At 40.7% G+C, this 27,585-nt stretch overlaps 1 protein-coding gene across 1 annotated transcript; it reads left to right on the top strand.

Moving 5' to 3' along the window:
• Positions 1 to 8: 8 nt before the first annotated feature.
• On the top strand, positions 9 to 27,059 carry LOC149799336 (uncharacterized). Its single transcript, XM_089958182.1, has 3 exons — positions 9 to 2,189; positions 24,769 to 24,838; positions 26,054 to 27,059. Exons 1-3 carry the CDS (start codon positions 9 to 11, stop codon positions 26,737 to 26,739), a joined length of 2,937 nt encoding a protein of 978 aa, XP_089814308.1. The 3' UTR covers positions 26,740 to 27,059.
• The last annotated feature ends 526 nt before the right edge of the window (positions 27,060 to 27,585 follow it).

Below are 27,585 nucleotides of genomic sequence, written 5' to 3'. Positions count from 1 at the left end.
AGGTTGATATGACTCGCCACATCCCGGAATATTACCATAATGTATCGGAGATTTTATCCAACATTCTGGATAATGTTGGCTACTCATACGAAGACCGAGACAGGAAGGTTAGTATTGCCACTGGGCTTGAGCTGTTCAGTAGCATGAGCATGGCTCTCAGGAAATGTCCAGCGAGAACGTATGTGTTCGGGAGTAGAGGGGAGGGTTCCACTGGACCTGGACTACAATCAGATATAGACCTATTGATGGATATATATTTTCAAAAGGTAATCACTCATCAAAATGACTGTCAGCGAGACAAGAACAATTATCTTATGGTGAAGGATGACTTCACTCATCCTGGTTATGTAAAATTACAGGAAATATACATAACACCAGACAATACTCCAATACCAATATACGGGAATAAAAGTAGGAATAAATTTACAATTATTGATTCATTAAACAGGTCTGTATTATCAAATTCAATACATCATCTTATTCTCCTTGACGACTTCCCTGTTGTATCAGGTCCAGCAATGCAAATTGATACAGGTAGCGAGCTGTATTCCTGTGACAGTGTTTTTGCTTTAAGATGTTCACAATGGCCACAGGAGGGATATGAATGGTTTCAGCGTCAGAGAGCCTATGGATGGCCTACACCTGAACAGATAGAGAATGCCTGGGGTTATGGATGTTTTCTTACATCTGTTGGGCATCCACACAGCCCTGAAAGACATACAGAGTGGAGGTTATCATTTTCAATAGCTGAAAGGGACCTCGTGAGGTCTTTTGAAGACACGGTGATGAAAGTATACATACTGCTGAAAATGGTTAAAAAAACATTTATTGAACCTGTTCTTAAAGATGCGTTTTCTAGCTACCATTGCAAAGTTTGCATGTTGTGGATGAGAGAAACAACACCACGTGAGCTGTGGAGTAATGAAAATCTTCTGTACTGTCTCATACTTTGTATGAGACAACTGTATGATTGGGCTAAAAACGGGTTTTGTCCAGACTATTTCATTGTTACAAATAATATCTATGACAGGAATATAGTTGGTGCAAAACAATTTGATTTAGTCCAGAAACTCAGATATCTTCTATCAGATGATTGTAGTTTTCTTCTTGGGTTACAATGTTGTTATTTGGGGCAGCTTCTGGCAAACATAATCAGTGGAATGGGCATTCACCATGTCTCAGATGTTGTTCTGATAGCTGAAAAGTTAAACAGAGACTACATCAATGAGAATGACTGTGATTACAGCTATAGTGTCATATTTGCATTTAATTGTAGATGTTCTATAATTCAACACATTCCATTCAATTATTCAACACTGTTTGATTATCTTGAAAGAATGATCTTTGCTTCTAAGCATTTGTCGGACATCATGTTATATCCTCTAAAGCATGCAATGATGAGCATTTGCTTGCACCTAGGATTCCATATTGTTACAGTCTGCAAAGAAAATGCATGCTTTCTGTCCAACGAGCAAGTAGACTATCTTGTGACTTTGGCGTCAGGTTTTCTTTCATTTGGTATCAACAGCGATGCTACATCAGTAAGACTTAAACTATGTGGATTGGGGATGGAACTTGGGAACTGTGACTTAACAGAGGCTTGTCTTCAACATATTGGTGACTATTATATGAAGTATATATACTCAGTTACGGTGGATACTAAACCCAACATCATTGTATTGAAGTGTAACATGAACACATTCGCCGAAAGACTCCACACGAAGAGATTCAATACTGAGGAGCTATTGCAGACTCAGGTTTCCTTTACCGTGATCTACCTTCAGTCAGAGGTTTCAATAACACCCACACCACTGAGGATGGAGATGTTCAGATCAATTGGAGCACCACAACATCTGAGATGTGATGCTCATTCTTGGTATGACTCGGGTGTGGTTGATTCACTTGTATGTCTCTATTTTTTTCAGTACCTGAATTTCAGCAAACAAGGGAAGGAGAGACACAAACAGGTTGCCATGGACAACATGATTAATGTGATTAGGACGGAACCAGACATCTTACACAGAGACACGGCATTAAATCTTCTCGGTTATTCCTTTACACAGGAAAATCAGCTGACCAATGCATTTATATGCTTCACCCAATCCTTGAAAATCCGTCCTTATCACAATGCTGCCAAGTTCTACTTGGCGCTTTTGTTCAAGAGAGTTCTTGCCACTCAGAGAAGGCCTGTACGTTAAATGAAGTATGGTAATTGTAATTGATACAACAAAAGTATACGACCGGGCAACAGATTTCATTTCATAAGCAATATTAGGTAGAGTAACAAATTTGCATTCAATAACTCTGAGAAGAAAATGCATTAAATATATGTCATAAATGCAATAAAGAATGTGAACTGGTTGCGCACTTCAACCACAATTATTTGTTTATAAAGACTGCCATAATGACTTCCTGTCTGAAATGAATGCTGCTTACGATTGGTAGCATGTTTGATGGTTATGTCCTCATTTCGTTTACAACAAAGGAACAAATTAACAAATAAAAGATTGTAATGCCTTCTCGCGCATCACATATCATTTATATCCAGCGTCTTCTCATGGACGATCAATGAAATAAATAATTAAGTATTTTTCTTCTTGATAATCACAATGAAATTGTGACAGGAAAAGTGGCATCCTGGGACAAATATCCAGTGACTAATTACCCACTCTTCAAATCATTCTACTTTAATCTGACTGCAATAATAAGTAAGTACTTAAATACATTTTCTAAAGAATGCATTAATACTCAACTTTCATACAGTTAGAACAATCAGGATGTAACTTTGCTCTTATGTCAATGTGATACAATTTCGATCAACCAGGTTTAAGTCTCCTCATGCGTTTTAGCTGTTAATATTTTGGTTCTTGCGTAGTTCAACTTTGTGATTCTATTTTTGCATACATGCATTTATTTACAATATACAATATAAGCTTTCCATATGTATATCCCTTTGTTTATGTGACTGTGTTAGTATAAGTTTGGTCATATACCAGTCAAAAATATATAATTGCTAAAATGTTTTAAATTTCTAATTTCAAAATCTTTATTTACCAAGAATACCAATTATGCTATGGCAGTTATTGGAACAAAGTCTCAATTTGACAGCCATCCATTTGTGCACAATCTATATATGACAAGCAGGTCGAGTAAGTGTCACATGGGATCTTCCTGTGTCAACAATTGCCCACATACTGCCACATCAGAACCTCTCAAAGACAAAAATATTGATGCAAAGCAAAGATGAGGAACCAAGAAATGGTGGATAATAACCTAGTACTGGAACCAAGAGTGATAACATTTAATGAAACCCTGCTTGCTATGCCATTGTGAAAAGAAACTAAAATGAAATAAATAAGAACACAGATAGCACTGAAGCAAGTACTGAGGAGATAAATATTAAATAAGAAAATGTCGCAAAATGTCATAAACACATTTAAAATCAAACATGACGGGAAATTGCGACGTGTGATGTGCCTTCAGTGGCTTAATATTGGTATTTTTATTGTACCCTATGCCCGTTAGACAAGAAAAGACAAAAATAGGAATGCAAAGAGAATCTGTTCGTAAACATTCAACAAAATATTTAAAAATCAGCAGTGACAATTATGTAACAACAATTGTTTTCATGAAATCCTTATTCACCAATTGGAATCAAAATATTGTTGACTTCAAATACAATGAAATCTGAGAACAAAAAAGTCACAACATCTTCCTACTTTCTCACTACATACTTTGTTCTTGACCTGCAGACCCTGTCATTCTTGATATTATTCCAGTATTCCATTCTACAACAAACTGCCTTTGTGTCAAAACAAAGTATCTCTCTAATGAAAACAATGACCATTGATGATGTATATAACCTTATAATGTTCAAACACTGGTATTTACATATAGAAAATATCTGAAAAATTGCTTTTACCCAATATTAAAAGCATACGCTGCCTGTTCATTTCTATAAACATTAGTAGTAATGTGGGGCACTATAGGGACATGGGGACTTTAATGTTAAAAAGGGCATATCCACTATGGAGACAATGTTAATTTAACATGGGGAATTTGAACATGGATGGGTTTGTCAATCAAACCCAAAATCTACTATCCTCACACACGCGAAGAAGCAAAACAAACTCTTACTTTACTGTCCACAAATCCCATTATATACTATCCACACACACGAAGAATCAGAAACAAACCCATCATTTACTATCCACACAAGCGGAGATGCCAAATCAAACCCCAAACTCTACCATCCACACACGGGAGAAGCTAAAAACATAACCTTAATCGACTATCCACACATGCGAAGAAGCCGAATCAAACCCCAAAATCTACCATCCACACACGCCAAGAAGCAGAAACAAACCCACCATTTACTATCCACACACGCGGAGATGCCAAATCAAACCCCAAAATCTACCATGCACACAAGGAAGAAGCTGAAAACATAACCATTATCTACTATCCACACATGAGAAGAAACCAAATCAAACCCCAAAATCTACCATCCACACACGGAAGAAGCTAAAACCAACATAACCACAATCTACTATCCACACACGCGAAGCAGCAAAAAAACATTACCATAATCTACTATCCACATACGCGAAGCAGCAAAAAACAAAACCCAAACATACCATCCACACAAAGGGAATGTTTAATAACCACACACTCTACGTGATAGCTTACAAAACCCAATAATCTATCATCCACGCAAACGTACGTGAACGCTTACAAACACATACACACACACACACACAATCACACAAGGAAAAGGAGTGAGTGTTTATAATCACACTACTTCACATTCACACATTGGCAAATTGAAATTTTTCTTTTCTAGATTTTTGGTTAGCCCTGAAAAGGGCTGTTTTTCTGGAACTCCAGATGCACCTGGTTAATGACGGCACATTCTGGGTCTGGCACCACAAACACAACGTCTACTCCAGTCATTCTCCCCGTTCACTCTTGTGGTTGGGAGTGCAGAGGCTTGATGGTTAGCCTCAGCACCCCAATCTTCAGTTTCTGGGATTCTAAAGATTTCCCTCTCTCTTCTTCTTCTGTGCCACACCCGAGGATGCCGTCCTTGCCGTGGCTCCCGCTCTCTCTCTCTCTCTCTCTCTCTCTCTCTCTCTCTCTCTCTCTCTCTCTCTCTCTCCATTTCCTCCTCCAAGTTTTATATTTGGGGGACAGCAGCTCTTGGTACCGGCTGTGGTTGTTCTTGACGCTCTTCTTGTGGCTGTGGTTCAGCTACTGGCTGTGGTGCAACCATTGCCTGTGGAGCTTCCCTCACCATAGGCTTCACCTCACAACTTGGTCTCATGAACAGGTGAGGTCGGATCCCTCTCTTCGTTTCCTCCTCTTCTTTCATTTTCTCTCTTCCTCCTCCTGCTCTATCCTGGCTTCTTCAACAATAGCTTCCGCTGCCAGTTCGTCCAGGAGCCGCCTGGCATACTCCAGGTGCATCTGAAGTTCCATTAACTTAGTCAGTCTGCTGCTCATTCTACTCATTCTGCACTGTTGATCAACCAACGATGGGTAGCTTGACTGATGAGTGCTTCTTATATATACATGAAGCACGGACGTGACGGAAAACATCCCCTAAGATCCAAATCTTACATTACCTATATGATTACCAAACAAAACGCGCTGACCTAAAAGAAACACTCACTCACTTTTTTTGTACTGACAATTAATATTTTAAACATTTTTTGACTCGTGACGGAAACGAAGGACTTAGAGTCACACTTTCTAACCAAGATAAAGAAATTATGTGCTTATAGACGCACTTCTATTTTTACTAACTGACTAACCTAGCGTTGGCAATGAAATGATTATCTCTTTTCTAGAGTATGAGGTAGCCCTGAAAATGGCTGGTTTTGTTTTTTTGTGTGTGTGAACGAAGTGATGGCAATCTTTTAGGATCTAAGATTGTGACCTCGTCTGGTGGCAGACTTTTCTCACAGGATAGGGTCTGCGTCTTCGGAAAGAGAAGGAGAACTCTTTGGTGTCGACACGGTAGTCGACAAAGCCTCTGTTAGGTTCCTGTTGCTGCTGCTGTTGTTGCTGCTCTCTCTCTCTCTCTCTCTCTCTCTCTCTCTCTCTCTCTCTCTCTCTGTTCTCTCTGCTGTTTCTGAAGTCTGTACTTCTCCGTCCATTCTTCTTTTTCCCTGTTAATTTCCTCTCTCAAGAGCTCTACTATCAGGTCTTCAGTGACTTGTAACATTCTGACATTCTGTCTCTTCAGGCTTCGGTATCAGGCTTTGCCTGATACGATGCAAATTGACGTAGGCTTCGTTCAGTTTAGCTAATCTTGAGCACATCTTCGTAGGAGGATGAGTCAACAATGGATGATCAGACTGGAGACTACCCAGCTTTTATGGTAAAAGCGCGAACGCAAAGGTAAACATCCCTACACGGTTTCGAGTCGAAACGCTAAAATAGTGTGATGTGAGGGATAGAGAGAAGTCAAAGAACATGGTTCATGATACACATGGCAAAACAAACGACAAACGCATTTTTTTCAAAACACAACATTTTTATTCAAACAACTCATAACTAGCAATTCACAAATTTTTAAAAATTAACCATTCAATTCAACTAACAAACATTGTTTCAATAACTATCTATTTTGAACAAGGTTCACAACATTGTGAATGAAATTGAGATTTCCACTGTTGGAAGTCAGTGGGATCATTGATGTACACCACGTTTCCTAGTTAAAAGACAAAATATAACCATGATAGCCTATGTAAAGAGGGATAACAGTCTTCTATGGTTTCTAATAGACTAATATGACGTCTCTCAAACTGTTGATTTCTATGGTATTACATACAGGAGGACGTTCACCGTCTGGGGTAGAGGTTCTGTAAACTGAAGTACCACACGCAGTTGACCAGATTTTATGGGGTGGAAATGTCCTTCGTTACTTCCTTGGTCTGGAGTGAAATCAAAAGCCCACAAAGCATCGCCTCCTGCATAATCGTCATAAGAAATGCCGTGCCTGGTGTTGGTTCCTAACTGTCCGGTGGCTTCGTACAGGGACAAGTACGATCTCAAGTAATTCCTGTCACCAAACTTAGGCTCGAAAGGTCTGGTACACAAGGCATTGCCATCGCGACTGTCTTCAATTTTGGAGACTCTGTAGTGCTTAAACTGGAATGGATTTTGTTCGTGGACTCCGTTGAGTGTTGCGTTGCTCACGATGCCAACGATTAAACATTTGGGTAACTGTCCTTGGAACAGATGTTCTTCGATCTTGGATCTTGGATCGGAGTTCAGCATGAATAGTGAAAGTTTTCACTTCCACACGTCGTATCGGATACTTGGCGTTCGTTCTGCTCAAAGTGTGACTGATGTCGTTTCCCACTTTAGGTAACACTTCCACACGTCGCATGTAGAGTCTGGCTTCTTGAATGATTTTTTTGTACTCGGCAGCATGGGCCATCAAATAGAATGCGGTACTGCTGCGATTCAGTCTCAGGCGCATATCCACACCGTTCAGCAAATACTTCTCTTGCAACCACATGACCAAATGCAAACAATCCGTCAGTTCTAAACTTCGTCCTTGCAGGTTTTTCTTTCTACGGTCGTTAAAACCTACATTGTGAGGATCGTCATCTGCTATCAGGGCTGTGTCGTTAAACGTGTTCTCCCCTGCTGTGTCAGCTTTCCATACCACGCAAGCATCCAGATGAGTGTTCTTGCTCTCTTTTCCGTACGTCAAGAGATTTTCCAGGTACGCTCGGTAAGGGTAAGTATCCATGCTACTGCTGACCAGTTTGTTATTCAAATACAAATCCACTTCACTGAACAAGGATTGCATGAAATTGTTGACGGGAGCTACTCTAGCATCGGTTCCTGGAGCAGTGTCGTCCGTTTTGATCACTTTCACTTTCAGGTACGAGTAACTGCTATTCAGGTCGATGTAATCTTCGAGTTGTCCTTTGATTTCAAACTCGATAGGAGCTGAATCCGTCAAAGAGGATACGGGATGAAATTCGACCCATTGAGATTCCTTCATCGTCATTGTGGTGGGTGGCATGGCAAACAGATCCAGTTCTGGCTTGGAACAGGCGCAAGACTCTTGGTGCATCATTTCTTTTTCTAATAATCAAAAACGTCTAAGTCTCGAACAGTTCTTATTTTCTTTGTCTTTCTAGCTTCAGAAGTGTGAAGACTGGTGAAAGGGTGTTTTCTTCGTTGTCTCTTTCTGCCTTGTCCTTGCTGATTCGTCAGGGAAGCAGGTATGTCTGACTCGCTAGTGTTCAGGGTATTTATAGGAGTTTCTCGTCGGCCCAAAATGTCTTTACCCGTTTGCAGCAAGACATTTTTGCCTGCCCTCAAGAATGCTTCTTTAGGGTTTTGTTTGTCAATGATGACATTTTGGAGAAATTCTTTGCCTTGTGTCAATGCCGCATCTTTCAAGGCATGCAATCCGCGTGTCACCATTGGTTTCAAGACTGTGGCCACCGAACGAAAGGCTAATTTTAACATATCTCCTAAACCGTGTCCTCGCTGTCGAGCAACGCCTCGGTACACTGGATACATGACTTGCAATTCGTTAGAGAATCGTTTTCGAAAATGGAGTTTCACCGTGACTTTCCCTTTGGAGAATGGAATATTTTGTCCCAGATCTCCTTTTACAGCAATGTTGGCAGTGTCCAAATACGACTTATTGACGGGCAAATAGCGAGGATATATAAATTCGCGGTGTACGTGATAGGTGTTTGCACCTACCTGGTCACTGGCCATGGTACTATCCACTTTGAAAGGAATGACACGCAGTAACGGCACAGAGGTGTGTCCCACTAGGTTGTACTCCACCACATCGGAGTACACAAAGATCAAATTCAGTCTTTCGTTCAGTTCTACCGGGTTTCCAAAAGCCCTGTAAAAATCCATATTACTGTTGATCTTGGGGCTCAAATTGTTTGCGACCATCTGTGCATGCCCACCCAAAATTTCAAACAAACTACCATTAAACCTGAGGGAATATGTGTCCGTATCCTGAAATTTGATCACGAGGCGAAAAGCCATTTTAATGTACTCAATCTTCACACTTCTTTTGGCTCTGTTCAGGGCTTTGCCAAAGGCTTAGTAGAACCGGTCCGCAATAGTGTCCACCAACCGTTCACCACTAAGATAAAACCCTGAAGGAATTTTCAGTGTGTAGATACTAAAGGATGGATTGCTGTCTGGTCTTGTGTCCCCTAAAAACCCGATTTTATTTATTTCTTTTTGCAATTGGACATTCAGGCTTTTCACCTGGAAAGTGTTTTGCTTCTCGGTGATGTTTTTGATTTGTGTCGGGTGAATGATCTCTACCAAAGTCACTTCCCAATAGGCTTCGTGATCTAACTGAATGGCCTGAGGTAATTTGGCCGTGTAACAGCACAAAGTGTTGTGGGGAAACACCTCCATGGAACTGTTACTGGATAAGTTTAAGTAAAATTGGTTGTTATTGTTCATAATTCCAGAGTTCTGTGGCTGTCCGAGGGGTTACTAGAAGTCAGAGACGTGTCTCCACCCAAAATGGGGTTGTTATTGTTGTTGGAGTGGTGACTGACACTAGACGCAAGATTCCCGTTGTTACCGTTCGAGGAGAATTTCGGGGAGGGATTGGGCAGCAGGTAACCGATGAAACTGCTCAATAAAATGGTCCACAATTGTTTGTCTCCTTGTTGCAAACTCAGATTGGTAATGGCTGTACCGATGACACAATATACCACAAAGATTTGGCAGATAAAGATGATTTGCGTTTTAGGCACACGTTCTCCACACCACACCCACAAGGGTTGTTTCTGTAGATCTTGCAGAGATGAACTGGGTGAAGGAGTGGTCGCAGTAGCTGAGTCTGTGAGAAAGGGCATGATGGTCACTTCTTTTTATAGTCGATGACTTGCGAAGCGTCGATCCAAGAATCAAAACTGGGTGGATATCCTTTCCAACGTACTTTGACTTCTTTGACTCGTCGTTTGCCCACTTTTCGGGTTCTGCGTTCGACAATGCTTTCGATGTCGTACACGTCGTCTTCGGGCAAGTAAAACGTTCCTTTTAACACTTCTCCGTTCATGTCTTCCAATTTATAGACGGTAGGATGACGACAATGCACTCGTCCAGTTACACGAAACAATTCGGTAGTCCAGTTGGGCAAGTAACCTTCCTCAAAAGTGCGTTTAGTTTTGCCAATGCGCACCCAATCTCCCACAGCCAACACATCGCCTTTCTTGGGGATAGCCACCGTCGGGGACGTACCAAACAGGCGATCAGAAACCAGCACTTCGTTGTCGGGAGTCACCCCTTGCAGGGCACGTCCAATGCTTCGATGGTAAGATTGGTTGTACGCTTGCACCAGGTACGGTAAGATGTCAATGTACTTCAGAGTGTGGTGTTGCGTAAAATATTTCCACATGCGTTCTTTCAAAGTGCTTTGAAAACATTCCACGATGCTGGCTTTTGTTTCGGGATTCTCAGTGGTGAAAAAATGAATGTCACGTTTCTTTAATTCTTTTTGGAACGCTTGGTTCAGAAATTTGGTGCCTTTGCCCGTTTGCCATCAAAGAGCATGACGACCGCTTTATTTCAACAACGCTTGCAGGGCTCGTACTAACTCGCTGCTCGATTTGGAAGTCAATGGCACGACCCAGGCAAATTTGGAAAAGACGTCGATGACACAAAACAAATATTTGTAGCCCCGATTGTAGCTGGTCAAATCGGCTAAATCTGCTTGCAATTGATGATCGGTGCCTTCCATTTGGGTGCGACTTCTGGAAAACTTGCGTCGAATGGGTTTGTGTAAAGTGTAGGTAGTTTGTTCTTGTAACCATCGTTGCACTTGAGGTAAACGGAGACTTTTCAGTCGAGTTCTGGCAGCATGATACAATTTCTGAACTCCACCGTAACCTGCAGGATGGGATGGGTCGTAGTAAATGCAGGCTAACACCTTCTCCATTTCGTTTGTTGTTAATAAGTCACCCACTCTTCGCTGATGATACTTTGGACGGGGCGAAAGGGTGGATTGGAAACGGATTTACGTATCCGTTGGGCCATGGGAGTAGAAGTCAAACCTAGTGGTGCAGGTGGTAATTGAATGGCTTTGGTCTTCTTTTCTTTTTTCACTTCTGGTTTCGCTTCTTTCTTTTTCACTTCTGTCGAAGGAGGAGTGGACATCATCTTTTTAACCCAGGCTTTCATTTCTTCTCGTTGGGGTGTGGGGGAAGGGGTCAACAAGGACGCTGCAATCTTACTAGAAATGGGAGTTGTTGACGGTGTTTGAAAGCTTCTCGTATCTCTTCTTCGTCAAGCTTTCGTGGGGTAGGGTCTCTCATGACCACTGGGGATGGTATTGGTGGTGGTGTGGGGGATGGACTTTTCATCAAGGTCTTGAAATCTTTCAGAGTGGGTAGAGCTGTTTCGTCTAAAGCTTTCTGGTGAAAGAGTTGCAGTCGTTGCAAGAGTTGACCGTACTTTTGCGATTTTTCTGTTTCGGACAAATCTTGACGATCCATCAATGACTACAATTCGTGTTGTAACTGGGACATCTCCTCAAATGGGGATTGGAAGGCAAGTGCGGAGTCCGCTGTTTTTGCCAACGATGGTATTCCATCCATCGTTTGTAAGGCACTAAAGCTAGTTTTCGTCCTTCCATTCGATGTCAAGGGTCACGTCTGAGATCTAGGGTCTCCAGAGGTCCTTTTTATCTTGCTCCCACGAGTCCTCCCAGCATGGCTCCCAAGACTCCTGTCAGCAAAGGTCCTAACAATAGTGGCAAAATTCCTCCACGTTGGACCAACATCTTCTTCTTTTGACGAATGGGGATTTTCTTTTGAACCATATGGCGAAGAACGTAACGATGTTTGCCTAAGCATTGTTTCTGGTGTTTCGACAAAGGGATCGTACCTTTCAAGACGTTCAAACAACATTCGCACATGGTATCGATGACATCTTTAGAGGCCGTTTAAATGAGTTTTTTCGCATGGGTGGAGAAGCTTTGGACAGGACAGACGACATGTCCCCATGTTTGACTAAACGAGGAGGCAGTCCTTTCCTTTTCTTTCCTTTTCGGGTTTAGATGAGGGGTTTTGTTTGGGGGGTGACATCTTTGAGTCTTCAGGAGCACAGAAAACACTGATACTCATGCTTTGTCCCAAGCCTTTTTTATACTGGAATGCGTCGCCACTGATTGTCTTTACGTCGTATCAACTTGAGGACAGGCATCACGCGTCGTGGAGGGGTTCGCAACGGACTAAATCGAGTCAGTTCTTGGTTAGACAAATCCAGTAAACTCTGTAACATGCCCGATCTCTCTTGGACTTTGATTTTGGGAGCAGGTACTTTGTGAGCAGCTGCCACTGCAACTAAAAAAGAGGGTGTCGCCATTAGAGGAGACGTTCTTGGAGACACGGGCTTCCATGGGGTCATCAACGGAGAAGTGGATGAACCTGAGGCTACCGGAGACGCGGTCACCGTCTTTGCAGGTCGTGGTTTGCGAATGTAAGGTTGCGTCCTGGCCGAAGTGACTCTCTTGCGGGCAGCAGCTGTTTTCTGTGGGGTTTTCTTTTTCTGTGGGCTTTTCTTTTTCTAGGGTGGTGACCTGGTCTTGACACCGTTGCTCTTTTTCTTCTTGGGACTTCGTTTGGCTTTTTTGGGAGTGGTTTTTTTTGGGGGGGCAGAACTTTGGAGGCATTAGGATCCCATCTTAAGAGGGAGCGAATGATGACACCTCCTAGAGTACCGCTCCCTCCAGGTTTCAAAATGATTTGCTTTTTGGTTTGAGTGTCGATGAGGGGATCGGCCAGTTGGGTGAAGGCTACTTTGTTTCTATCAAAAAAGCGTTTGGTTTGATGAGGAATCTGAATGATACCTTGCAGTAATTGACGTGCTGTCAGCGTAAACCATCGTAAGACTTCTCTGAGACTGGCTTCTAACACACGAGCACGTATTTGTGGATTTATTTCACGGCTGATGCCATACAAGGCACGAATCACTATGACGGGAATATGAGACTGAAGGGACGTCATGTTGATACTGTATGAGACAGACGAAAAGTGTCTGAGGTTTTTATAGACTTTTTGGGGTCAAGTCGAGGACGAGACGTGTACAGGACAGCCCCCCCCCCCCCGTCTTGACACCAGTGGTGAAACAAATGGGCACGAAATCGCAAATAATCGGGGTAGTGGGTTTCAAATCGACGAGTAAATAGGCGTGTGAAGTTTGAGTGGCATCGTCGTACGCCTGAGTTAGCCAAGGCGTTCCTAACTGTTTGGCTAAGACTTGCACTTTATCTCGAGGGCTTTTAAACAAGACCACGTAATGAGCATTGAGACTGATGGTACGATGGTCTTTACTTTGTTGAAACAAATTTTGAGTGATGTAAATGACACTGGCATTACGATGATGCCCTTTGCAAGTAAACCACAGTTTAATTTCTCCATCGTCTTCTCCTAACATGTCGTCGAAAATGACCATATGGGTTTGACGGGGATCAGATACGATTCCGTCGTCTTCGTTTGGAATGCCTTCCACAAACACGATGGAATCGCCTTGACTGCCTTGACTGCCACACTTTGTAGCACCACACGATTCGTTGAGGTGGACGATCGATCAAATGATGTTTATGTTCGATCAAGCGTTTGACAAATTCGGTTTTGCCTGAACCGCTAGTTCCAGCAATAAGCATGTTAAAGGGATGACGAAGATACAAAGGCTCCCAAATGGCACGATCTAAGTGTTCGTCGATGACTTTGAATGTGGAGGAAGAGGGAGCAGAGACAGCAGAGGTAGCCATAGTGTCAGGAATATCACTTGTGACACGAAGACAAACAAGACAAGAGTTTTTATACTTTTTTAGGACACGTTTATTGATGTTTCAAAACTAAACACGAAGGACTAAAATACATCACAGCCAAATAGTTATGTGCAACGATAAAATGCACATTAAAACGATCAAAGTGGAATAGAAACAAGTCTCTGTACAACAATTGTCTGGTCACTAAGATGTCCTAAGGACAGGGTGTAATGTTCTGACAGGTTTTACATGAGGTATTGTCACACAAGTGTCCTCCCGAAATGGTCTTTCAGGAATGTCCATGACAGTCCTCTGAACTTCTTTCGTGCTTCTCTGAAAGAATTCATCTTGTTTGCTTGGCCTTAGAACTCATAATACACTATCGATCTTGAACATCGTCCCTTTTTATCTGCTGACCAATATCGACGTGACCGTACGGCAAAGTGAAGTGGTTCGGAAGTCGCACTCGCGTCTGGTACACGATTTGATAGACTTTTTCCAAGGGTCGACTGACGATTTGGTGAGTGGGTAAACGTTCAATCTTGTTCGGTTGATGGGTGGTCACTTTAAAGTTTTCATCCTCTCCAGACTGCAAGGCTTCTTTCAATACCACAAAGTTCACCACTCGACTGGTACGATAATTGAGAGCCAGTCCTTTCACTTTACACTCGGTGTACACTTCTCCTTGTTTGTCCCGGTATTCGTAGCCGTAATTTTTAGGGCCACCACTAGCGAAACTTAAAATCTTCTCGTTGGGGTGCTCGTCGGTCCAGGCTCCTAAACGGTCTCCTTTGATGTCAGGGTGACTTTGACCTGGGCGATCGATGTAGATGCACTGTCCGTGACAAAGTACAGGACACGATCCCCTAACAGTTCTAAAGCTTCGTACAATTTTAAGTTAGCATGGGCTGTCACATAAACCGTAATGATGACATTTCCAAATTCGTCGGCTTGTACAAAGTCCAGATTTTCTTCGTAATTGACTAAGATCAAGTCCTCACGAACGACGTCCACGTGTTTCATGAATTTCGTTTTGTCGTGAATCATCTGAAAGTGGCGGGAAGGTTCTGTCAAATATTCTGTCTTGGGTAAATACGGTCGTTGTGCCATTTTGCTCCACAAGCAATTTAACATCACTTTGGCAAATGATCGCCTGCCTTCGTTTTTCTCGATGTGATCTAAAGTGATGCCTTCTTGTGCCCGGTATTTCTCTTTGAATGTCTTTTGGTCTTCGGCAGTGTGACACCAGGACGGATAGCCACTGGCTTCTTGTTTCAGTTTCAAAACGGTATCCACGTAGTCTGCGAAAATGCCTTTCTGAGTTGGTCACCCTTGCGGTATTGTTGTGTCTTGTGAAAGTGGTAAATTTTGTACACTTCTAACAGTTGGTATCCCAAGTCCAGAGCTTTAAACAATTCCACGCTGACCCACGTTCCCGTCAAGGCGTGTTCTTCCCGGGTGTGTTGACAAGGGTGGTCTTGGTTGCACGTTTCGGCACAAGTACGGCACAAAGGAAATATCAGTTTGCCTTGGCAATGGTGAGGTAACACGGGATGGCACAAGTCCGTGGGATGCAAGACTTTGCACTTGATCAAGCCTTCGTATTGTCGAATGTTGTCCAGGTCGATGTGTTCCGTCAGCAATTGCGGGGGCCCTGCAGGAAAGTGACAATATTTGCACACGTAAGGATACAGTGAGCACACGTCCAAGTATATGATTTCTTCTTTCTCTTCGTCGGCTTGGTACAGCAAACAGGTGCCATTTGTCCTTCCTCCGTACAAACTGTCCCTCGGGCTCAGGGGGTCAATCAACTTGTAACTTTCCACGATGCGCTTAAACTCGGGATCAGTTTTCAAACGGTGATCGTACTCGTGTTTCCACATTGCCACCACTTGGTATCCTTGCTGTTCTAACTTCAAGCGTCGCTGAAAACTGGCCTGGTACAAGTCTTCCATGGTTCGTTGTAAAAACTGATTTTTAGTGCCACGTTCAGGGTAGCAGACGGGACATCCGTGAAATAAGCAACCGTTAAACTCGTACACGATCTTGGGGTTTTCTAAGTCCCAGCCATCCACCGAATACGTTCCAATGGTCTTTTCACCCCCTCCGTTGCGGGCGTGCTGAATCCATTTGTCTTCCTTGTCGCACAAGTAATGTAACCAGCGTAGGGCTTTGACCGAGTATTGACGTTTGACAAAGTTGGTCTTTTGAGGACTGATGACAGCCAGGGTGTTTTCAGGCATGAATCGTTGGCGGTACACTAACGAACACGCTTTGGCAATGGTGCAGGCTTCTTTCAAAGGATCGTCCCCTCCGTGTTCCATGAACAGTTCTCGAAATATTCCACAGCAATGTCGTAAAATGTCCACGTCGGAACGACAATACTTTAACATTTCTTCCTGAAAGTCGAAAGGGTCCGATGCTTGAGTCTGGTACCAAGCGTAGAAAGCTTCTCGTTGCTCGGTGCGCATGTTATCGGGTCGTAGTTGTCAGCCTCAGGCAAATGGGGTAGAACAGCGTGTTGAAAGGCTTCGGTATTGAAAAAGTGTGGAAAGTAGCCTTTGGCCATTTCTGTCATTCCAAACGTTTTAGGCATTCGGCTCAAAGGCATGGCCAAGTAACTCATTGAATCTTTAAACTGCACTTGTCCCACTTGCATGGATATGATTTTGGCTCCGTTCAAAGTGACTTTAGGACGTTCGGTGCCTTGTTCCGTATAGTATCTGAGAAGAAACTGTTCATCGTATCCCGAAAAATTGTGAGCCATCACTGTGGCATGGCGATGACAATCTCCGTAACGTTCGATGTCCTCTTGGCTCCACGTCTTGTCGATGGGGTCTGAGACCCATCTGGCAAAATCGGCCAGCGTATTCAGTCCTCGAAAAAAAAATTCACGTCCTCCAAGAATCTTACTGCAGTGAGGGCAATGACTAAAGATAGGTTCTTGAATGCGCGTTTCACACGCTCGATGAGCCACACAGAAATTAGGAATGTGAATGCCAGTCTCTTGCATGCATTTGAAATCGATAAAGATGAAATTGCCTTTCTTCTTGTAGTCATCTTCCTCCTCTTGAGTTGGTATTTTTGAATGTAGCATTGATATTCCAAGTCCACGATTTGGTGACACATGTGACATTTTTTCTTTCCTGGACATACGTGTGCCTTGGCATTATTGGTACGTATGCCTTGTCCATACGTAGGGCACAATCTCAGGAGTTGACAAGCACATTTCTGCTGTGAACCTTGTGTCTTTAAATGTTGTTGGTAACAGGCAGGGCTGACAAAAGTGCGCTGACAAGCTGGGCAATGCACTCGTTCTTGTCCTTCGTCCAGACAGGGTTGAGAGGCCAAACATCCTGCATTTCGATCCACAATGTTTGTGTTGCTCTCGATTGTTATAGCCATATTCACATTTCTCACAGTAATAACTGTATCCCAGGAATCCGGTGATATTGGTAATGGCATCGAAATGTTCATTGTGATGATAAACGTGAATGTATTTTCTATCTTTAAAATCTTGGCCTCGAAACAACAGAGGCCAGCGCACTTGTTGAGGGTACACTTTCAAAGGTGTAGCATGGAGCTAGAACATCTTGCAATTTTTGCATTTCAGGAATGCCACAGGGTGTATCTTTGGACAGGCCGGCTTGTTGTAACAGGAGTTCTGCTTTATTTCGTTGTTTGGCTCGGTCCGATTTTCGAATGTTCTCCCAGGCTCTTTTCCATTCTGCCATGTCGTTCTTGTTGGCGTAGGTTCGTCCCACCACGATAGCCCTGGTTAAACACATCTGGTCTTGAAGATTGTTAATTCGGACGAGGCTACGCTTAATGCTACGAAGGTCGTCCACCAATAAGACCTTTTTGCGTCCAGTCCCTTGAGGAGGAGAGACGTGGGTCATGGACAGTGTAGCTTTACCATCGGTGATGTGAAACTGGTCGTTAGATTGTTGTACCTGTTGTATCTTTTCCATGACTTTGGAAGGTGCCAATTCTGCGGGGATGCTAAACTCGATCCAAACAGGGGATTTCAAGCTGTCGTGATGTATAGAAAGTCTCAAGCGATCGTCTTCTTTGGTTTGACATTGTCGCTTCAGTATGGTTAACAAAGAATCCCACACCTCGCTGGTGAACCCTTCTGCTTTATCCATAGGTACGTCGGACTTGAAATCTTTAAACTTCACCCTGTAAGTGTAAGCCGTGGTTCTAAATTTTCTAGAGGAGCGCTTATCCGTCTCTCGAATGTGATAGTACTTTTCAGGGTTTACTGGTGAACTTTGGCTAAGTGCAGACTCTCTGGGCCTGGATTCTGGTTCACTCATGTCATCTTCAAAACTACTGGCATGAATTTGCGCCAAGACTTCAGCTATTGTACGAGGCGATAGATCACGTTTCTGCCTCTTACTTTCTTCTTCTTTCTTCACGAATGAATGCGATTGTTTCATCTTGACTGCAAAAGGTCAAATGACTACTTGTTAAACACCATGTGTTACTTTGTATCCATGACAGACCAGCGTATATAAAGGGTGTGTCTTACCCTTCCACTATTCATTTCACTCTCAAACTGAGCAGAACGATGGAAGAACCTGCCCAGATCGAACTTTTGATCAGAGCTTTGCGAGGGGTCATTAGAAAATTTTCTTCAGACAAGCCAACGGACTATTCACCCTCCTTTCGAAATAAAAGTCAAGATACTTGCTATATCTGTAAGAAGAATGGACATTGGTCTTCAGAGTGTCTCGACCGTCAAAAAAGCAAAACAGGGGCTAAAAGAGACAAAAGTCAAGATACCTGTTATCATTGTCAAGAAAAAGGACATTGGTATTCATATTGCCCTAAAAAAACAACTGAAGCAAGAAGAAGAAGAAGAAGAGAGGAGTTATGGACAGGAAAAAGAAGAGGTACCCTCCCCGAAGGAAGAACCCAGACACGTGCACAAAGAGAAACAGAAGAAGAAAAGAAGACAAAAAGAAAGTGAGGAAGAAGTGGAGAAAACAACTGTGCCAATGAAGAAATTTAAAAAACAGAGAGAGTGAAGACAGACACAGAAGAAGCTCGTGAACATTTTAAAGTGTTATGTTGTGCCGTGAATTGGAATGTAAAATTAGGATCAGAATAGACCACGCATAAAACGTAAGTGTCTCTTAGTTTTTATATTATAGAATAAGAATCTACCCTCACGCACTCATACATTCACACATACCATAAGGGTAAAGAGGGTTTTTTGAGTTTTAATTGATGTTGGCAATTGAAATACTATCTCGTTTCGAGAGAAATGGGTGGCCCTGAAATGGGTATTTGGGTCTTTGTTGGTTTAAATCAACTTTAACTGCCTTAAGCCTTTGCCACGGCCAAGGCCTACTTGTGGTTTGCCTCCTGTCGATGATGCTTGGGTAGAAATCATTAAGGGTGGTACAGAGGGCGTAGTCACAGAGTTGGATTGTTTAGCTCGGGAAGGTCTTGTTCTCTTCGGTCGTAATAAAGAAGTCTGATAGAATTGTTTCAGACTTCTTAACTCTGCTAAAATGTCTAAAAGTACCGTGACCGTTTGACTTTCACGCCCTTGTTTCTTCGCTGCTTCTTCTTCCTGTCGTTTCCTTCTTGCCTTTTCTTCTCGCTGTTGTTGAAGAAGAAAAACTTGTTCTGCTTCCTTTTGCTACTGCATAAATTTCTCCAATTCTTCTTTCTGTCTCTGTTTGAAATGATCAGTGAGTGGTAAAGAAGGAGAAGGTACTGGCAAAGGTACTGGTACCGAAACAAATTCTTGCGAGGTAAGAAAATCCACAAAATCCCAATTAAAAGTAGCCTCTTCTGGAAGTAGGTCCGTGTTCACTTGGGTAGTGGCTGCTATTTCATCGCTTCTCGTTTCCACTACAGGTACACCCCCATTTATTGTCTTCTGAGTTTCCTTCATGATTGAAAACGGTGTCGCATGGACTGACTGCACACAAATGCTAGCGCCTCTATATAGGGAATGTGACGTCACAGACTGCTCTCTTCGGATTGGACGTGGGGTGACTGAATTTTGTAACGCGTGTTTGGATTGGTCAACCAACCCAATCCGTTTTGATCCTCCCTTCCCCTATAAATAACCGCAGTTCGCTGCATTCTTTCACCTGTTCTCGTCACCAACATGTGGACCGACGTAGAATCCTCTATTCTCGTATCGTCAATGCTGTTCCATACGGACTTACCCATGTATGTCAGATCATCGTGGGTCATTGTCAGGAGGACGGATACAAGCGTTTGGAAAAGAAGAATTTATGTGGAGAGACAAGGCTGTTTAAAGAGAGTGATGATCTACGGACCAGAAGTCAGACAAAGTTTAAGGAAGAGAAGAAGACCAATGCCATGCACTCTTTGTTAACGAAAGGATGTTAACATAAACCCAAAGGCCCTTTTCAGGGCCCCTCATTGGTCTCGAAAAGACATGACTTTCTTGCCTCAAAATTTTTTATGTTGTATCAGTGTTTGTGTATTGTCTGTGTTATATAAATCTTCCATGTTCAATTCCTGTTGTCCCTATACAAGCCCATCCATGTTCAATTTCCCTTGACCCTATACAAGCCCATCCATGTTCAATTTCCCTTGACCCTATACAAGCCCATCCATTTTCAATTTCCCCATGTTAAATTCCCATTGTCCCCATAGTGGATATACCCTGTTTGTAATGATAAGTCCCCTTGTCCCTATACAAACCCATCCATGTTCAAATTCCCCATGTTAAATTCCCATTGTCCCCATAGTGGATATACCCTTTTTAACATTAAAGTACCCTTGTCCCTATAGTGCCCCACATTACTACTAACATTGTATTCAGTTTAATCATATTTAACAGTAATAAAATCCATCAAGTTATTGATACGATTATGTGCATAATACAATATTGTTGTGGGGTTTTTTTGCAAACAGAGAAAATTCAATTTTGAAACAAACGCAAATTTCTGAAAGTAGGAGTGAGTTTGATACAGCCAGTGTTGACTGTATTTTGGATCAATTCTCCCGAAACCATGAGGTGAGATTAACGTTGAAGTGTGAATTTGGACCAATGGTTGTACTTTAGATGCTTTATGAAACTTGATTTTAAACAACATTTAACAACAAAGAAAACTTTTTTTATAAAAAAAAAAAACAGAAACAGACAAAATGAGCTCCAAGTGGTCCTGATATTGCTCATGTGACTGACATCTGCCTCATAACCAAATGTATGAGCAGTGGACCAAGAATTTTAGTACTGAAAGACCCCTATGGTTTGTAGAAAAGTCAGGAACATCGTTCTTCTTATATAAAGTTGTGCAAACGATTTTACTCCCATGTTATCATTTTAAAAAATTGCAAACTTTCTATCTTTAGTAATGGCGGCCATATTTTATAGCAGATCTATATAAATCATATAAATTTCAAAAGTTTTCATGCCTACATTCTTAATAAAGGTTATGTTGTTTTGGATAAGTCATTTAAAGCTTTCTCATTTCTAAAACTGATATAAATATTAGAGGGTGGATCGGCATCAGTTTTACAATCTTGAATGACCTCAAAGCATTGATTGTTTCTGTAAAATGTGGTTAACAGTTTTAAAGAATGTTAAAACATTTTTCTACATTTAGTAATTATAGGCATAGTTGATGCTAGATCCACAACATGTGTACATAAATGAAATTTTTGATGCTTTAATTCTTTCAGTCGAATCTTTTCAAATTCTGTTATGCAATTTTTGCGAGGTAGAAGTTCGAAGCTTTTTGCAATTTTAGCAACAACATCGATATATGGTTACAGATTGGGCAACATTTATACAAACTAGAAAGATCTTGTCAAATATGTTCACATTCTCTACAGCTACTGAAGAAAATAATTTTTTGTTCCTATGTTTTGGCAATAATGGGGGCCATATTTTGATGACGGATTGGCATCAGCTGTGCAAATTTTCAAGTCGTCAAGGCTATTATCCTGTCTATCAAATTTGGTCTAATTCTGTTTAGTATATGTCAAGCATAGTTAATGAGTCTGGACGGACGGGAAAATTTTGCCGAACAGACCAATAGTTCGCTACGATGTCGTATTCATAACGTAGCTGATTAGGGGTACTAATATTAATGCTAGTTCTTAGCACGACTCTTAACGTTCGTATGATTTCTCCACTGTGTCCATTTAGTATAAAGCATAGACAAACTTTGTTTATTTGAGCTTTTAGAATGTATAGGTTTCATCATCATTATATTTTACTAAACTTCAAAACCATGTAGCATTAATAAACCTGACGTGTGGCGACATCGGTTTTTGCTTTGTGTCGAGAGGAGACTGGGTACGTGAAAATGGTGCAAATTTTAACCCCCCGCCTCCCAAATTTCCGGTCACAAATGATGAATGAACTAAAATTCGCGTGTTTCTTTAATAATAATAATAATAATAATAATAATGTTTATTTGTAAGATTGACCATCGGCCCAAATTACATGAGTGTATTAAAAATGAAGTATATATGTAAGCACGATAACAAGACACATATTTGTAATGTATTTCAAAGATCGTTCCCTGGTGCAATGATAGTGAAGGGGACTAAAGCATAAATATTTCATAACCACGAAGATTTACCTAGATTATATGGCGTCCATGAGTGACATTTAGAATTCCAAGTGCCTCACTAAATGTGCAAGTAATAAAACAGAAATATTTATTTTTAAAATCCATGTGACTTATGTTTCTTAGGTATGTCCCTGAATTTTACACAAAAATAATGTATAAGGCACTATTGAAAGTGCTTCACTATTTCGCAGCTTCAACTTATTTGCTTGTTTACATTTTACTTTTTTGATCTTAATACTTACCGAACGTAGTTCTCTTACGCATTAATCCGCCAAAGTTTATGTCTTCGGGCATCATTAGTCTCTCGATCTTAATACCCGTCTATATATGTATACTAAATAAACATTATATGTATGCATACAAGGGATGTATATTGAATTTAATTGCAAGTATGAGAACTATTCTACTTGTGTTATGTGCTTCCGCTAGTGTTTGAGAAGGCACTTCCCACAAATCAAAATAAGGCAAAGTCAAATTGTAACAAATATTAAAAACTGATCAGGTACGATATACAAGCAGTTGTATACTTTACTCGATGATACTTATACAGTTCTGGCGGATGTCACGATTGTCACTAATCGTACATGTGAAACGAAGTATAGTGCAACAATCTCCGTGAAAGGAGAATATATGACGTATGCATGCATATATCCATGTGCTTTTCTACACTGGATTGCATGGTGTGTCAAATGAACCACGGAAAGAGTTGACACTTATTTGTACAATTAGTTTTGTATACGTTAGTGGTGATTGAGTGACATTTTACTGTATTTGTGATGACTAGTTATTTATGTTCTTTGGTGCATTACATTTAAACACTGGATAAATTAGTTTATCTTGTTGCACAGTGTAGTCATTTGCAAAGATGATTTAGGAACCAGAATACAAGGAGGCAATTTAATATGTCCGGTGGTCTACAGAAAGAAACATATTAGATCAAAGTCTTAGATTTCGTATAGTTTGCCTTGAAACCATGATTAGGATACCAAGAAAGAAGTAGTTAGTGATTTTCCTCAAGACTCAATATGTAGCGGTAATAAAATTTAGAAATCTGAATTACAAATTCTGGAACAATAGATCCTTTCAACATATACTCTCAGACATGTCAGCAGAAAATATGAATAATCAAGACTCTTTATTTTGGTGAACATAACAATGTTTGTGGATAAAACTGTATGTGATTATTATTGCAAAAATACATCAAGAAGTATGTTATTGTCTTCATCATAAAATTCAGCATATGGCCAGTACAGGATTTCGCAACGTGCTTTAGGAACCACTGCCGCGGTTGTTTAGAACTGAGTTGAATCCATTATATTTGCAAACAGTGTGAAGAAGAAAAAACAGCTTATTTTCAATTTAGCTACGTTTTGTTGAAAATCCACTTTTACTTGCCACTAAATTTATAAGTGTCAGTGACCCTTCATTTTCACTACACACAGCCTCCATATCGCTGTAGCATATTGCTGGGACATCACTATTACCATAATTTTTAGCCATTTCTTCACAGATTACCATCCTCCCCCCACTTGTACTGAATTGTGAATTAACAATAGCTCTTAAACGTTATTTCAAGAGAATGTACCAATCATCCCGGGAAACTATGTGTCACTAGAGTGGAAAAAAGAGTACATTTTAAAATGTCCGGAAAATGTTTGAAAAGGTACTATTTGGTTAGTATAAACATTTTACTGAGCTTTTTACTTTAAAAGTGATACATTGGACTTTACCCATGGTTTATATTCGGTTCTTGTGCGTCCGCACATATAAAGAAGAGGGGTGCAAGTGGGGTTCATCTCTAACAATGGCGTACTAAAGGTAAACGGCACCCGTGGCGACGAGGAAGTCCAAAATGAGTTTTACCTCCCCAAGCCCTCTAGCGCATGTGGATTTTGGTGTGCCAAAACATCTGGTGCCAGGGGCAACCAAACTGTCTGACCCCACCCTCCGTGGTATACATCTGTAAAAATATATAGTTAACTATTTAATGACTGCAGCCTCCACCTCCAATGTAAATGGATCATGTGGAGTACAATCGCCAACAGTTATTATTCTCAGTAATGAAGCTGAAGTATTCAAAATCCATATTTATTTATTTATATATTTACTTGATTTGGTGAACCATAAATGGCACGATCAGCATAGAGTTTATCGACATGCACGACCAAAACGTTGTGTGAAATATTGTTTTAAAGGTCCGTAAGTTTTCAAGCAACGAAAATACTGGTTTTACTAATTAAAAAGAAACTAAGCTAAAACAGTAAAATATGAATGAGTACACAGCATGTTTGCATAGGCAACCCAGGTAGTCTACAACAAAAATACTTTTTCTGTGGGATTTCGATGTCCAATCTGATCGAATTATTTGAAGATAGGAAATATGTTTTTAGTTTTTGCTAGACTTGCATCATATTTGACTCATGGCTATCTGTTGTGGCAGGTCACTATCAGCAGACTTACGATTTGTTAGGTACGTATAAAGCTAGAGCAGAGTAAAACGCGCTTTTCATGTTAGGTCTCAATATCTTTGTTTATAGGTTTTGAATGATGCTCGCTTTAAATAGTAGCTATATAGTGGCTGTTACTTCAAGGTTACTCAAGGAATGACACTCATTTCGCGTAAATATGCTTTATCAGTTTGGAAAACAATGGTTGATTCTGTGGTATATTTTATAACCAAAGTTCTGACAATGACAATGTTTGAAAGACACTCAGATTTGTATCAACATTTTACAGTACTCCACTTTACATCCCGTCTTATAGAATGATCGTTATTTACGTTTAGCGCATGTTAGCGAACGAATAATTCTTATGCAGCTTAAGTCTGTTTCAATCTCATGAGCGATAGTTAGTTATATATTTATTAGTCCAAAAGTTAAGAAAACTATATATTGTTGTTGAGCAGACTATAGTCATCTTGCATATGTAGAGAAATACCGGTTAACTCTCATAAGGCGTTCCTTTCATAGCAGCTCTGTATAGAACATAGCACCGCTTGGATTACATCGGGTTTGAAAATATTCAAAACGTTGTTAGCGAAAACGGCAACGAAATAAAGAATCTATATACCATTTGTTTCATATTCTGGCCATCTTGTTCGCCATTTTCATTTCCTCGCCAACTATTAAGCTAACTGAACCCTTATGGTCAAGAGTTCTGTGAAAAATAAAATTACACTGGATCACCTTTTGAAAAGACAATGCTCTCGCGTGCAGTTTAATTAGGATTAATATTCTGTTGACTTAATTTTCGTTTTCATCTAACCTCGATAGAGGCCTCAGTTTACTAATTTTTCCGCAGAATAGTTGGAGTCATCGTATGCTATTTTAAAATTTTAGTTTATTCTGTGTAAAGCTTCAGTGTTCCTTAAAATTTGTTCGGTTTCTTGGACTAATGCCATAAACATATGCACAAAGTTTTGAACAGAGTTGAATTAAAACTATATCATATCACACTGTCTGCAAGGCTCACAGACATTCTTTGCAATGTCAATTGTTAAAAAAGAATATCTAAATCATATCGAATTATGTATGTTGCTTTAAATAACATTTTAACACAATAATAAATATGATGCGGTTTTATTATGCATCTGTTATGAGATGTGGCCAGTGATTGTTTTTATTCTCCATATCTGCTTTTCACTGACATCATAATATTACAAAGTTGTATGACTCGTTTTTTTTAGCCGTCTACTGTGATGCTACATCAGTAAGACTTAAACTATGTGGATTGGGGATGGAACTTAGGAATTATGATTTAACAGAAGCATGTCTTCAACATATTGGTGACAAGTGGATGAGGTATATTTATTCAATTACAGTGGGTACTACAAACAAAACCAGGATACTGAAGCATAACATGTATTCGCGCTCTGAAAGACTCTGCACGAAGAGATTCAGTACAGAGGAGCTACTGCAGACTCAAGCATTCTTTGCTGTAATCTATATTCAGTCAGAGATTTCAATAACACCCATATCACTGAAGATGGAAATGTTCAGGTCACGTGGATCTCCCCCACTTCTGAGACGTGAACGTGTTCATTTTTGGTATGACTGGGGTGTGGTTGATTCACTTGTATGTCTCCATTTCTTTCAGTACCTCAATTTCAGCAGACAAGGGAAGGAGAGACACAAACAGGTTGCCATGGACAGCATGATTAATTTGATTAGGATGGAACCAGGCATATTCCATAGAGACACGGCATTAAATCTTCTGGGTTATTGCTTCACACAGGAAAATCAGCTGACCAATGCATTCGCATGTTTCACCCAATCCTTGAAAATTCTTCCTCATCACAACGCTGCCATGTTCTACGTGGCACTTTTGTTCAAGAGAGTTCTTACCACTCAGAGAAGGCCTGTACATTACTAAAGTATTGCAATTTTTATTGTCAGAACAATATTATACGACATAATAACAAATTTCATTTCATAAGCATGCTGAGAAGCAGGTACATTAAAGATAAAATTCAAATCAACCAGATTTAAGTTTCCTCATGCGTTTTAGCTGTTAATATTTTGGTTCTTGTGTAGTTAGCTTTGTGATTCTAGTTTTGCATACCTGCATTTATTTACAATATACAATATAAGCTTTCCACATGTATATCCATTTGTGTAGGCGTCTTCTGTTAGTATAAGCTTGGTCATATACCAGTCAATATACGTTTTGATATTGGGATATATGTGCTTGTGTGTGGTCATATTCTACAAGTTTCAATTTTAGAATGTGTGTGTCGTCAAATACTGCCCCATACATATTTCAATTTTTGTGTGATCATATACTGCCTATTAAACTTATCCAGATGTCATCCTTAAAGTTGTTTGTCATTATGTGGTGCTTTGTTGTAGTTGTTATGTATGAACCTTCCCCTTGGAAGTATCAAAATGACTTTGAACTTTGACATGCCTGACCTATTCTAATCTAAATGTTTCTTTCCAACCCCAAGTGCAGACTATTCTCCAAGCATGCTCACAGTACATAATCAAGAACTAATCTTCCTCAAACCATAACGGTATATCCAGAAACAATGGACCATAATGCTACCCCTAAATTTTAAATTCATGCAAGAGCTCAATGGTATAAGGCTGCCAATAAATTAACTTGGAATCAAACTATTTTTGGTAAGGGTGCATGATCCATATCTGTAAACATCGTGGGAACATTTTAATCGATCAACGATACTGTATTCTTACAGTTACTTTCATGGGAAGACACTGA

Source organism: Sinohyriopsis cumingii, chromosome 5 (assembly GCF_028554795.1).
Source record: "Sinohyriopsis cumingii isolate HCF-2022 chromosome 5, ASM2855479v2, whole genome shotgun sequence".
Lineage (NCBI taxonomy): Eukaryota > Metazoa > Mollusca > Bivalvia > Unionida > Unionidae > Sinohyriopsis > Sinohyriopsis cumingii.
Note: the sequence above shows the minus strand (reverse complement) of the source record. Positions and strands in the feature narration are given on the sequence as shown.